Source organism: Crocodylus siamensis, chromosome 2 (genome assembly GCF_052110815.1).
Source record: "Crocodylus siamensis isolate JL-2025a chromosome 2, ASM5211081v1, whole genome shotgun sequence".
NCBI classification, from domain to species: Eukaryota; Metazoa; Chordata; order Crocodylia; family Crocodylidae; genus Crocodylus; species Crocodylus siamensis.
In genome coordinates, this window is record NC_143396.1 from 209,750,118 (window position 1) to 209,764,243 (window position 14,126).

At 39.6% G+C, this 14,126-nt stretch overlaps 1 protein-coding gene across 3 annotated transcripts in view; it reads left to right on the forward strand.

Moving 5' to 3' along the window:
- CAPRIN1 (cell cycle associated protein 1) overlaps window positions 1-14,126 on the forward strand; it is a 64,685-nt gene that overhangs the window by 26,157 nt on the left and 24,402 nt on the right. For 2 of the 3 annotated variants that reach the window (XM_090032921.1, XM_090032918.1), the window contains exons 5-9: window positions 4,670-4,908; window positions 5,029-5,111; window positions 9,100-9,237; window positions 9,870-9,922; window positions 10,014-10,100. In XM_090032921.1, the coding sequence (XP_089889047.1) occupies window positions 4,670-4,908; window positions 5,029-5,111; window positions 9,100-9,237; window positions 9,870-9,922; window positions 10,014-10,100 (600 nt within the window). The remainder of the gene's footprint in view (window positions 1-4,669; window positions 4,909-5,028; window positions 5,112-9,099; window positions 9,238-9,869; window positions 9,923-10,013; window positions 10,101-14,126) is intronic. The other variant, XM_090032920.1, reaches the window with a different exon arrangement.

The following is a 14,126-nucleotide window of genomic DNA, read 5'->3' on the forward strand; positions in this document are numbered from 1 at the left end:
TGGCAGGCCACATGGCAACCTATGGACTGTATTTTGGACAAGCCTGGTCTAGCAGATTAACTCAGGAAACCTTTTTCATCTTTGTAGAGTAACAAAGTTCTTCAGCAATAGCACAGGTGGAGTTTTCCAAAGGTAGGCATGTTACTAGTAACACACAGCCCTGTTTTCCATGCTAAAGTACTAGACCAGGGTCCTTGCAAGATGCTGTCTCCATTTTTCATAGTTTTTTTTTTTTCTTTTCATACCTGTGCTAGCCAGGGTCATGGGGAGGATCAGGACAGTACAATTCACAGGACAGAGAATTGGCTCTTAGTGAATCTGTCTATATATCAACTGATCTTCCTAATCTGTCAGATTTACTCTCCACCCCACATCTCTGCTTTTTTGATTTCTTGGAAGTTGTCTGGCTAAGCTCAGCAGATAGTGATTGTTCCATAAAGGTGGAAGAGACCGATATAGAGCAAAGGGCCCTTTATGGAATTGGTATGCTGATCAAAGTGGAAGAAGTTTTGTCCATTTGTGCTTCACCATTGCGAGCTTCTGTTTGCAAGATTATATTCTCCATCTCCGTATATTGAGCCTCACCATTAATTAATGTTTTTATATATTATTTAGCTGAAGCTGCAGCTTGGAAGTCTCAATTAAAACACAAACTATATTCCCTCGTATCACATGTCCATTAAGGAGCCTTCACAATGCTGGGGCCTTATTGTAGTTTTACACATCTGGTGGAACCCTCATTTGAACCTTTATGTTTATGCTCTTTTTTTCTACCTCATTCAGAGCCATCTTCCTGTTGCTATTCCTGGTTTCTGGAAGATTAGCAGATTTAAAAAGCTAATGATAAACATTCTTTATACTTATCTGTATGAACAACAGAGTGCTAAGATAACACCCTGATTAGTGTGGTATCTCTCCATTTAAAGCAGTCAATCAGATTCTCTACTTTATTGAACCACACTTGGACATGAGATAAACCAAATGCCATACTACAGATATTTCCACAGCTTTTACTGTTAATTAGGCCATAGTTTTTGACACAGACGTTATGCAAATTGATAAATTTGAAGGAAGCCTATGATTATTACAATGCAGTGTGCTGCTTGGGTAGAGGGGAAAATGCACAGAATCATGGGAAGTGGAATTGAGGGCATTACGCCTCCGGTCTGTTACCCTGCTGAAGCAGTGTTCCGCAGTAGGGAAAGATGAGGGTATTGTTTAGCTATTGTAATTGTATAGGGTAAATGTATTTTATTTACCCTTTGTTTCTTGAAGAATATTAGATATTGGAGCAGTTAGTTAACATACAGATAAATCTTAGCTACTACATGCTTCTCAGATTTTTTGCACTTTGAAGTGATGCCCTATTTCTTTATCCTGCTGCTCGTGATAAAGCGAGTGTTGCTGCACTCGTATATTGGAAGCATGAGAGCCAGAAGGCCGGCAACAGGTAGAACGGTCAATCCCAGTAAGCTCGAAGGATGAGCTGTAAGCATGGCCAGCCATCTGAACTTGAGCACCACATCTACAGCCAGCATTGTTGGAGATGCTCCAAGAGTGCATGTTCACCCTTACACCATCCAATTCCCGTTCTGAGACGGTTAAGAGCAATCCAGGCTCTGCAGGGCAGCTGCCATCTGGCATGGCAGAAGCTGGTGTTGGGGATGAAGCTCTTTAGCTTCAGTTCTCGTGCCGCAGACTGCTTGTTCCACTGATGGGAGGTGACATGCTATCTGTAGACTGGATGAGCTTACTGGAGAAAAGGTTCTGAGACTTCAGGCAGTGTAGTTGGTTTTGTGGCTACTAGGCTGGAGTGCAAAGAATGGTCCGGATCTTGGGCTTTGAGGCTTAGGGCCAGGGTAGCAGCTTGTTTCCAGATATTTTGGGGAGGGCGGGATGGTAAAGACTGGTAAGCAGTCAACTGGAGTTGGCATAAGGCATCTGGTAATAGTCCTCATGATGCTGTTGAGGCTGGAATCCACTAACTTGGTGTGCGTGCTTGCACCCCATACTGGTGCCCAGTACCCAGTAGGAGCACACACAAGTGCTAAAGTGGAGATGTGAAGTGTTTGGAAACTTGCACCCCAGGTGGTGCCAGCAAGGTGATGGATAAGAGCTCTTCTGCTGTTAACCTTTACTTTGGATCCTTTCCAGATGCTGATAGTGTCCCATTTGACTCCTAAATAAATGACAGTGTAACAGTAGTCAGGTGTCTGGTTGCCAGTCTTTACTTTACTTTTCTTTCTTTCTTCGCTTGGTGGTTACTTAGGTGGAAGGCTGTGCCACTGTTTTACTACTGTTGCTTCTGCAGTCCCATTTATATGCGGAATGGAGGGGTGTTGACCTTTTTGTACAAATGTGGAAAGCACTCTGTAAGAAAGTTAGATAAAAGTACTTTCACAGTGAATTGAATCTTGTAGTAATGTGCTATGAATTAACAGGTATTCTAGCTCCTGAAGGTATGTTAGTATATTTGGTTAGTCCTAAGGACAATTTCTGGGAATGTCTTTGGAATGTCTCAGTTTTGGAAAGAAGTGGAATTACTATATGGAGTACAGCTTACTGCATTATTTTATTAGGCCGGATAAACTGTTGTACTATTTGGAATGTTTCTCCAATCACTTAAATACCTTTATTCGTACTTCTCTAGGAGTGTTTTTTGCTGCTTGACTTTTCCAAGATTAAGGGTATGTAAAGGCAGATACTGAGAAGTTTTTTGGAACTGGAGTTGAGAGATTTGCATTCTGTATTGATCTTTCTGCTGAATTCTTTAAGCGGTGAAGGAACTGAGTTGGGGAAGTAAAGCCTCCTTATATATAATTTCATCTGCAATTTCCCATGTCTTAGAATGTGATGTCTTAAAGACAGAGCTTTCAAGAGGTTTGGACTGTTTGATCACATCCTAATCTGCGAATATTCACTGAATCTGCTTATAGGTAAAATTTGATTAACTTTCCATCTTATCAGGTCGTTATGTATTTTTAGAGCTTGTCTGCATGGAAGAGTTTAACAAAAAATCTAAGGTGTGGAAAAAATAAATAAAAATGGCTCTTCCATTATCTTATTTGGCTGGGGGGATTGGGTTTTTTTGTGGTGGTTGCAGAACTTAATGTTGGATGTTGAAGATCCTAACCACCATATTTACTCATGTTACCATGCTCTCACCTTGGGTGTGTCTGCACATGACACTGTGTCGCTGTAGTAATGCACTATGGCGATGTGTCTGAGGGCAAAAACTGTAACGCTGCCGCTACAGCGATGTTGGAGCTAAAACTAACTGCACTGCCAGCACAGTGCAGTATGGGCTGTTGGTGCACGGTAACAATGGTGCCTATGGGGCATGTGTAAAAGTGCCCCTTTTTTCTAAAATTAGTCCTCCAAAATTGCAGTGTGTGTCTTGAGGGAGGAAGCTGATTTTCTGCCCAGAATTGGAGCATGGAGATGCTGTAAAATTGCTGCCATTATCTTTACTTCTGTTCCATTCAGCAGCTGCATGACAGAAGGCCAGGTTTAGGTGTGGGTGCAAGTAGTGTGGGTCATATTCCTTTTTGATTCTTGCTCCACCTGAAGTTTTAAACCTACTGTCCTGTAGCATCAATGACACTTCTGTTCAGGAAGCCCTGATGAAGCTTGAACGATTTGATTTCATGGCTCATTATAACCTACCTGATTCTAGCTAATTGCTCTTCACTCCAAGGGTGTTTAAGATCTCTCTTTTGGTGGTCTTGATGTTCCATTAATCAAGCTATCCTTTATTTGACAGTTTTACTGCATTCTAGCCATGCCTGGTTTTTATTCTCTTATCTCTCAGCCCTGCAGACTTTCTTTAGCTCTTTTTCAAAATCCTATATCCATCTGTTGAGTTCAGGCTTCAACAGTGGCTATAGTTTCAGCTTTTGGCTCAGCAGGAAAGGGAGGGGGAGTGATCTGAAGATTAGGCTCTGTCCCTGCTCCATGTGGCCATAACTCTGGAAAAATATTGCTTTCTTCATTCTGTCTACCTAAAAACAAAGTGTGTCTTTTTTTGGAGGCATGTCATATATAAGAAAATATGGTAATAAGTCGATACCTGGAAATTGGAATTACTTCCAAAATTGTATTTGTTTGTTTGCTGTTTACAAAACAAAATGTAAATCCCATGCTTTTAGGGTTAACAAACACTGTGTGTGTATGTGTGGTGGCTTTTCAGAGGGATGTGCATCCAAGCCGTTCCAAAACTGTGATATAATTAGGATGGGTTGCCATTGGGGTTTGGCTCTTCAGCTGTATTATCTGCAAGGTACAGAGTTGGCAGTCCCAATTTAAGGCTGTTTTCACTTTGTTCAGCAGATCACTAACCAGAAGATTTACTCTGTATATCATTAGTATGTATACAGACATGCTCCCATTCCTATGATGCTTCTTTTTTTCCTGCAACATGGTTCCTATACCATTCAGCTCCAGCCTTTGATGTGTCTGATTTAAATTCTGTATATACAAGTGGGCTTACTTTATAATCCCACAATAGATATGTAAGGATATTCGATAATGTTGGTAAATATTGTTTTTCCTTCATATATTATATGAAGAATAACTTTTTGGGTAGAAAGTCAAAACTCTAGATTATCTAACTGTATCCAGTGCAAAATCTGGCTTACATAGTTTAAAATTTCCCTTTGCTTATGAGCAGATCCAGAAAACAATAAAGAAGACAGCTCGCAGGGAACAGCTGATGCGAGAAGAAGCTGAACAGAAACGTTTAAAGACTGTACTTGAGCTGCAGTTTATTTTGGACAAATTAGGTGATGAAGAAGTGCGCAGTGACCTGAAACAAGGATCAAATGGAGTGCCAGTACTAACAGAGGAGGAATTGACAATGCTGGATGATTTTTACAAGCTAGTTGACCCTGAACGAGACATGAATATGAGGTAGATATATTAAGTAACCTCTCTACAGTTCATATTCAGCATTTAATTTATTCTGGTTATCTGAATTTTGATACTTACTGAGAAACTTATTTATGCTTCTATTAATAAACATCTTTGAAGGTTGAATGAACAATATGACCAAGCATCCATTCATCTGTGGGACTTACTGGAAGGCAAGGAAAAACCTGTTTGTGGAACCACCTGTAAGTATGTACTGCCTGTTAAAGATTAGAGCTTTGAACACCAGAAGAAATTCGTAGTAAATATATGAATAAATACTGCGTTACAATCAGTTGCCTTCGGTACAGTTTTAACAGTCAGAATTGTTCTTCTCTTCAGATCAGTTCCAGTTATGCTGTAACTGAATAATTAAATGAAATATTAATTTACCACATACTGCATTTGGTACTGAAACAACCTTCCTCAGCATTTACCTGAGTCCCTTCTTTCTGTTCCTTCAGCAATATTTTGGCAGTGATAGTGCTGATCAACAATTTTTTTTTTCTTTCAAGAGAACTGTGGATTGGACAACAAAAGTGTTTTGGTTTTTTTTAATAGAATGTAGTAAATTAGTAAAGGCTGTAGGAATGACTGCATCTTGTGTCTGTTTTTGCAACAGCTTCATTGATGGTCTACCTTTTGCAACTGTTAAAATTAGATTTAATTAATTGTGACTTTTTAGAGCACACTGAGGTTTTTTGGTTTTTGTTTTGTATATTATTATTCCCTCCTGCTCCCTTCAAATGCTGAGCTGCTGCACAGCCAGGGGGAAGTCTGTGCACATACCTCAGCATGCCCTGCAGGCTCCCCATTCTGCCTGGTGACAGATGACAGTAGTGCACAGGCAGCTGTGATTGGCTGACCCAAACTGCCTGCAGCATGTTGTGAGGATTGTGAGAGGGGCTCTGTGCTTGGCTGGAGCAGTAGAGTCCCAGCCAAGTGACATGCTGTCTCCCTGGACTGGCGGAGGGAGTTGGGAGTAAAGTTGGGAGCAGATACTCTCATGGTGTATTTTTACAAACATCGTTGTGGGAAGAAACTTAGTTTTAGAATAGCTGTGTTTTTGTACGTAAAACAAGGCAATGGCAAGGAAATCAATCTTGACATATACTTTTATCCACAGTTGCTACTTACCTACAGTTAAAATTTTGTTCTCCATACTTTCTTCATAGCAAATAGATGTGGTGTTATTGCAGTTGGGACAATTGTTCCTAATGTTCATGCACACTTCTTAATACTATCCAGGTAACACAGAAATTATTTCTAGTAATAGTAGAAACAGTATTCTAAAGGACAGCTGGATGCTGTGCTTTTCTGCAGTGGCCTGGGAGATGGAAACGTTCTTTCAGAACTTTTTGGATATGAAAGCACCAGTTTGAAGCTGCTTATTTGATTCTTTCATTGTTTCATATACAAGAGGGAGAAGCCTCTAGTATGCACAAAAAAATAGTATCCTTCCAAATGTTTGCACTCAGTACCTGGAGCAGCAAGCCTCTGAAGAGTAATTAGTTTGACACAAGTCATTCAAAAGAATCTTAAGATGTTTAAATACTCCGGTTTTTTTCTTCACTCTGGATGAACAGCAGAATAATACTTTCAGATTTTCCTTCCAGTTAAAATTTAACTGAAATCTTAACTAAGGTTTTAATTGAAGAGATGAGTTTATAATTCACCATAGTTTTGTTATAGGTTACAGAATATTTCAGGTTAGGAGTTGTTTAATTCACGTGCAGAGTTCATTATGACAGCAGAGGTATCTGAAATTATCACCATTCCTTTTTACATAACTTGTATGCAACAAATCTCTTAGTTGTAATAAATCAATAGGATAAAAATATGTCAAGAGTATATTGCAAGGTTACTAGGCCCAGCTGGCCCTGATCATTGGTTTTCTGGCATTACAGTAATGTAGTCATTAGTACTTGAAAGACTTACTGGAACTACTGAATTGAGTTAACTGCCCTGAGGCAATACTGTCTTAGCATAGAAATCTTGGCCTTCTAGATCAAGCTGTAATAGTGCTCCTCAGTCCTGTTTTCACTAACACTGCCTGTTATACTAATGAACAAATTAAGGGCCAAATTAACCACTACGCTTTAGTTGTCTTTTAAATTTACATTAACTAGTTCTTTCATTGTGCTGTTTTGTAAACTGGTGTATCAGTGAATGTCTTCATAAGCTAAAATTTTTAAAGAGATAATATTTTATTCTGACTATTGTTAAATTACTGGAAATATCGTGGGGTGGCATACTTTGACATTTTTAAATGATATATATATGCTAATACTGAGTAAAAACCAAAGAAACAAAAAAATGAGTTAAGCTTAAGAGTATACATAAGTAATTGACAGGGATGAGGTATTAAAGGGTAAATTTCCAACTCCATGGAATTCGAGTGAAGTTTACACTTACTTGAATACAAAGAGGTGTGGGATTTTTCCATGTACATACCCAAATAGCCTTAATTCTGTTCTGTAGTAATGCTGGACAATGAAGGGGAATATCTTTTTATAAATGTCCCTTCTTAAAAAAGTTGGCTCACTGTAATCTGGAACTGCAAATGCTAAAATGTTTAGTTATTATGGCATCACTCCAAGGTAGAACAGAATTTGGTAACTACTATATCCTGTTAACCTCGGTTGCATGATAATATCCGTTAGGCCTGTGCAAAGCTTTGGTTGCTGGTTTGATTTGGCAGAGATTGGGTTACATTTTGCTGCCAAATCTCTGAATCTGAATCGAATCGGGAGACCCTTTAATGTGTCTGATTTGATTCGGAGAGATTCGACGATTTGGACATAGACACAGCTTTATATGTTTTTGTACATACCTCAGGGTAACAGGCTTTGTGAGCGCTGAGATAGTGGAGTGGATGGATTGTCCCAGAGGAGTTTGGGGGGTGGGGAGGTCCCCTATGCTTGGCAGTGGACCCGGAAGTGGACCAGAAGCACTTCTGGTCCATTTCCGGGTCTGCTGCGGAGCACGCGGGGGACTCCCCTGGCTTGGTGACTGGTGCCTTCTGGGGGGGGGGGGCACCCGAGGTCCCCCTGTAGTGTATTGTGGGAGGGGGGGGGTTCCCTACATGCTCCACAGCAGACCTGGAAGTGAACTGGAAGTACTTTCAGTCTACTTCCGGGCCTGCCACCGAGTACGCAGGGGGTCCCCCTGTGGGATGCTCCATCTGCCCCACCATCTAGCTTTCATGAGCTGTGCCTGGTACTTCGAGGTATGTAGAAAAAATATTTAAAGCTGTGTTTGTGACTGAATCACTGATTCTCCAAATCAGCATTGAATCTTCGATTCGGATTTGGCTGAATCGGGTTGGGACAGCAATCTGAATTAGCAAGTCGAATCGCTGTCCCCTGAATTGGGCCGAATCTGAATCGAATATGGCCCACTTCGCACACCCCTAATATCCATTATTCGGAGTAATATACCATGCTAAGCTTAAATACAGAGGTACGGTTGTAGGTTAATAGATATGTTGCATGTTAAAAAATCTTTTAGAAAAGTTGAAGGTGGAAATTTGTAGGTCAGGTTTTCCAAACTACTGTAACCTTATCTAGCTCAAGTCTTCATACCGGGAATATTTTTATTACCCTTCAGCCTAGTACATTCTAGCACACTTCCACATTAAGTATGCTGATTCAGACCATGAAAATCAGCACTTAGCTACCATACATGGATCATCAGTCTTCTTTGATTGTCCTTTTAAAAGCCTAATTTGCCAGTAATGCTGCCTTGTTAGCCTCTTCAGAAGTAGTGGACATCTTTTGTTGTGGTTAGGTGGTCACAACTTTAATTTCAGGTCTCCTCTATGCTTGTACTTAAAACTGAATCTGTCTTGAACCACTTTTAGAGAAGTTAAAATCTTAAAATGGTTTGTAAAATGCTTCTGTTACATATTTAGTTTGTCATCATTAAGTAGTTGACTTAAACTGTCAGGACCTGTGGATTTGAGTAATTTACTAATACCATGCTAATAATTTTGCTCAATCCTCTGCAGTCTTAAAACTCAAAATTAATTAGCTGGACTTTTAAAAATCTTTTTCTTTCATAATGCACAGGTTGTTGATGAAAATTTAAAGAGAACTTGTTTCACTAATTAAATTTATATGGGTTTTGGTATAGGAAGCAAGAAAACTAAAGTGATCTTCAGTCTATACTTGATGAGTTCTTTTTATCTTGCAGACAAAGCTCTAAAGGATATCGTTGAACGTATTCTTCAAACTAATTATTTTGATAGTACCCACAACCATCAGAACGGATTGTGTGAGGAGGAAGAGGCAACTCCTGCACCTGCAGTAGAAGATCCTGTAGTAGAAGCTGGTAAGTATATAAAGCTCCGATTGGTTTGTCAGCTGTGATCATTATTCTCTGGGACCCATAAAAGCAAAGGAAAAATTATAAATATGGAAACAGCTTAAGCACTTATTCATTTGAGAGAGCCAGGAGATAGATAGATATATATATATAAAAAAAAGTAAAAGATGAATATAAAGTGCAGAAATAATGTGATTGGTTATGTACCAGCAGTTAAACTGCCAATTTGTAGCAGCAGCTGGGTAAGGTGTAGCCATAATGGAACCTGCATTGGGTAGGCAAATGTAAGAAGGATATCCTTCGGATAAACTAACTAAAACAAGCTACAGAACAGGGAATCCATGGTGACTTAAAGAATTTATGTGAATGTTTATGTTGGCTAAAAATTTATAGTCAGCTCATCCTTTCTTTTCTAGTCTTTGCTAAAGCAAGACATTTTAAAAAGTTGCAATTCTAAAATCAGAAAGATAAAGTAAATATTTATTTACCAAAGGAGGGAGGGTATGTTCAAAATATTGGGTATCCGGGGACTACTTTTTCTCTTCTGATTTTAGTTTTTCACCCATTCAGCGCCCAAGCCAAAGAGGTCTATAACTTGCTCAATACGATGGATCTAAAATGGTCTCTCTTTCTCTTAGAACCTGATCCAGTGGAAGAATACACTGAACCAACTGAAGTTGAATCAACTGAGGTATTAAATCAGTAGAAAAATTGTGGTCACTTTCTATACTTTTATGCTACTTTCCTTTTACTTTTTATGCCCTTTCTCATTTTTATTTTAGTATGTAAACAGACAATTCATGGCAGAGACTCAGTTCAGCAGTAGTGAGAAGGAACAGGTAGATGAGTGGACAGTTGAAACGGTTGAGGTAAGAGATTTTGTGTTGCAGGTAAAATTGCAATCCCTGTTTCAAATGACTCTCAGATCTTTCAGCGTTCTCTTAAGAGGCTGTAACACAAAGATTATGGTTTTTAAACTTTTGCTGACTATATTCACATTTTCTTAAATTCTGTGCGAAGCTGGATGGCATCTAAAAATTAGCAGTAATTCTCAACCAGGGTACCCACGGATGCCTCAGGATACTTTGAAATGTGGCACGGGGTGTGAAGGGATAAGTGAAGGATCAGGCTTAGTCCCTGCATAGGCATTATTATCTCCACTCCCCGCTCAGCCCTTCTGCAGGGGGTCCAACTGTAATAATAAATGTTGAAAGGAAGTGTTGCTCAATTTACAAAAGTTATGGAGGAATGCCTACAAAGGTTGAAAACCACTGAATTGGACTGCAGTATACAGCTAGACGTCAGTGAGGAAGTTTATTTTAACAGTTCAGGAGCAGCTTGGAGAAGCAGGGTTTCAGAAATAGAAGGGATATTAAGAAATTTTAAAATTGATTTTGGGATCGAGTCTATGTAGAATTTCCATGCTGTTACACAGATGCTGGTGGCAGCACTGTGGAGTTGAGTTGTATTATGCTGTTTTATGAGGGGAAGAAGAAAATTCCACACAACCCAACCGTATCTCATTGCCTGACCCACAGGTTATACTTGGCCCCAAAATAGATGTGTCCGTTTACTGCACGTATTTTTATTCCTATTCAGCTTTTTAAAGGGAAATACTTAAAAGAAGTGTTTAGCTCTTCAAAGAAGTTGTTGTAAAGTAAAGTTAAGGACATATTTATTTTTGCCAGTGTCTTTCGCAGCACTTTCTCTGATTGTTAGGGTTTTTTAGATATTCTAATTCTTCACATGTGTAAGGAATCTACTGCTATATTGTATGGGAACTTGCGTGAAAAATGTGTAGTTATATACTGTCTCCTCCTTCATAACTGCTCAATTTCTGAGTTGGAATTGACTTGAGTAATCCATTTGAAAAAAAAATGAACCAAGGTGGTGAATCTCATGGTTCATCTTGACTTCCTTCAGAAGCAAGTTCCAGACTAAATTTGTTTCCTCTTACTTCCATGTTGTGTCTTTAGGCTCTTTAAGCCCTGAGGTAATACCTATTACCCTTACAGGTTTTTGAGAGCAGGAGAGCAGCTGTTCAAATTCTGCATCTAAAGACTAACTGACATTCATGGTTTTGAAGGCCGCCACTAAATTTCATGAATACTTAAAAGTTTCACATCCGTTCTATCTATAGCTATTTTCTGTAGGCATTGCCAGTACTGATTTTGCCATGTCATAGCACTTAAACACTATTCCCCAACTATAAAATCATTCAAATATTAGGTTGAATTATTTAGGAAAAAAAATTATTTAAAGGATATTAGAAGTGCATCTAAGAAGAGTTATAAACCCAGGTCATTAAGACTTAAGATTATATTTTAAGACACCAGATATTGATTTATTGGAACACACAGTTGAGTACTCAGAGAACACTGAATTGTACTTATGCTGTGCAACAACTATATAAATATAATACATGAATTTAAGTTTGTATATCCATATTGATCTATTATCCACAGATATTAGAAATATCAAACTGATATTCTTAGAGGCATTCTTCTTCATATTTCTTTTTCTTTGTGTGTCATTAGTGGCCATAAGAAACTATGCCCTGGTTTCTCCCTCCCTCACAAATAAATATCCCAGTAATGTTGATAACTGTGGTTACTTCTTGTTCAGCTGCTGGTGAAGATGTTTACATTATAAATAATTAAAGAAAAAAGATGAATATTAATACTAAAGTCTCTTCAAAGGCTATGTGTTACACAAGATGTTTTCAAGATTTCTCTAAAATTAAGTGGCTTAAAAACAAAAATGCATGGTCTAATGTTTATGAAGACCAGAAAAAAAGTTTGAGTTAGGTGCTTCATTGCTTTGAAGAACCAAATTTTTAAGAATAATTTAAACTAATGAATGTATTGGTAAATTCTCAGGAAATGTACTGTGTTCCCAAAGGGCAAATGCTATAATTTGGGGGGAGAATTTTTCTTCTCCCCATTTGTACATTTCCAAATAGCTGGATTCTTACTTTGCATATAAAATAAGATCAATATAAATTGTACAACTCTGACTGGCACCTCCACAAGGGTAACAGGTGCTTTAAAAATACAGCATGACACCTAAGATATCTATGGATAAAGGTGGACAGCTATTTCGATTATATAAATGGCATTAGTTGTTTGCTAAATCCTATTTCAATAGGAACTGGAAGGTTTAACCACGCACGTTCAATGTTTGGCAATTTAATTACCAATTTAATTGCAGTCATATGGCTTAGTCTTTACTTACTAGGCTTCTGACCATGGTGTATTACAAATATAAAAAAAGTTAGATGGAGTAATATAAATTGATATGGGCGGGTTTTTGAGCAAGGAATAACATTTGAGTAGTTTGAGTAATTTGTTGTGTTCTATTAAAAGTTAGCAATCTTTTGCATTTGACCCAGGCAGTCTCCACTGAGTTTCAAAAAGATCGTTCAAGGTCACCCTGTCAGTTCTATCTGATCTTTGCCACCTAACCCACCCTTCATACCTAATGAAATATGTGCCTTGGGGTGCCAGAATGGAGGCAGGGTGGGGGAGGCTTGGACTTCTGACTGAAGCTATGCAGACCAGAGCCAGGGGCAGGATGGTGCTGCAAGAGCATGTGTCATTGCCAAAAGCCAGGTTAAACACGTCCCTGGCCCCACAACTACTGCAGATTGACATGGCAAGTGAGGATCCACAGATATTAGAAATAACTTTCTCTCTAGAAGGGTAGTAAAACACCACAGAAAGGATGTGGTTGTGGACTCTCCATCCTTGGAGGTTAAGACCTGGGTAGACAAAGCCTTGGCTGGGATCTAGTTGGGGATGGTCCTGCTTTGAGCAGGGGGTTTGACTAGATGACCTCCTGAAGTCCCTTCCAGCCCTAATTTTCTATGATTCTGTGATGGTGGCTGCAGAGCCAGGGATGACCATGGTGCCTGACACTACTTGCATCAGGGGTGTGCCCTATGCTCTGCTTTCAGCCTCCATTCTGCCACCTACCCTTACCAAGTGCCCAGGGTTTGCATGCTGCATAGTAGCTGCTTTGTAGCATGTGTGCTGCGGGTTGGTCCATCTCTGTCAAAATTCAAAAATAGTATTGTGAGGCAGGTGTGTCAGAGATGCAGTCTGTGAGCTAAATTCAACTCATGCAGTCACATTTGGTCCTAGCTCTTGAGTTGACCCATGACACACCAGCCCAGCCCTGAGTGTGTGGGGCCCAGGACATGCACCATATGTGTCTTTTCTAGGACCTGTGCTTCATGTGGTACCCACATGGGACTAGTCCTGTCTGTTCTGTTCCCCACCTCCTCCACCCTCTCCTCCTTCAAGCAGCATGTCAGGTCTAGCACCTGCTCCAACCTGTCTAAGGCAGGTGCCAACTTGCAGCACAGGTCCTGGACTGGCTTAAGCAGGCACTGGATCTGGCATGTGGAGGTGGGGATGGGTATGTGGGTTCCTTTCATACTGGATCCAGTGTCCATGCTGGCCAGTCCAGAACTGGTGCCTGTCTAGCTGATCTGCGATTCACACTGAACATTGCACCTGCTCTAAACTGGCTAGAGTGGATACTGCGCGGCTTGCATCCTGATCTAGCTAGAGCAGGTGCCACATATGGTGCAGAAACAGACTGGCTGAAGCAAATGCTGGGGTGCTGCTCACCAGATGAGTTTGACACCCTTGTTTATAGTATGCATGCATAAGGAGACAGAATTTTGCTGCGTGTTCAGCTTTGCCATTGAACTTACTGATGTTTTCTGTCTAAATTGAATATTTGACTAACTTCCTTTTCATGCAGGGGAAAAAACCTGTCAAATTATCTCTCAGATCACTTCAGTTGGCTGTAGTCTGTTCCAAATCTTGATGTATTAGACTTATTAACTGCATAATTTGCTTACAGAGTTTTTTATGTTCATAGAGAAA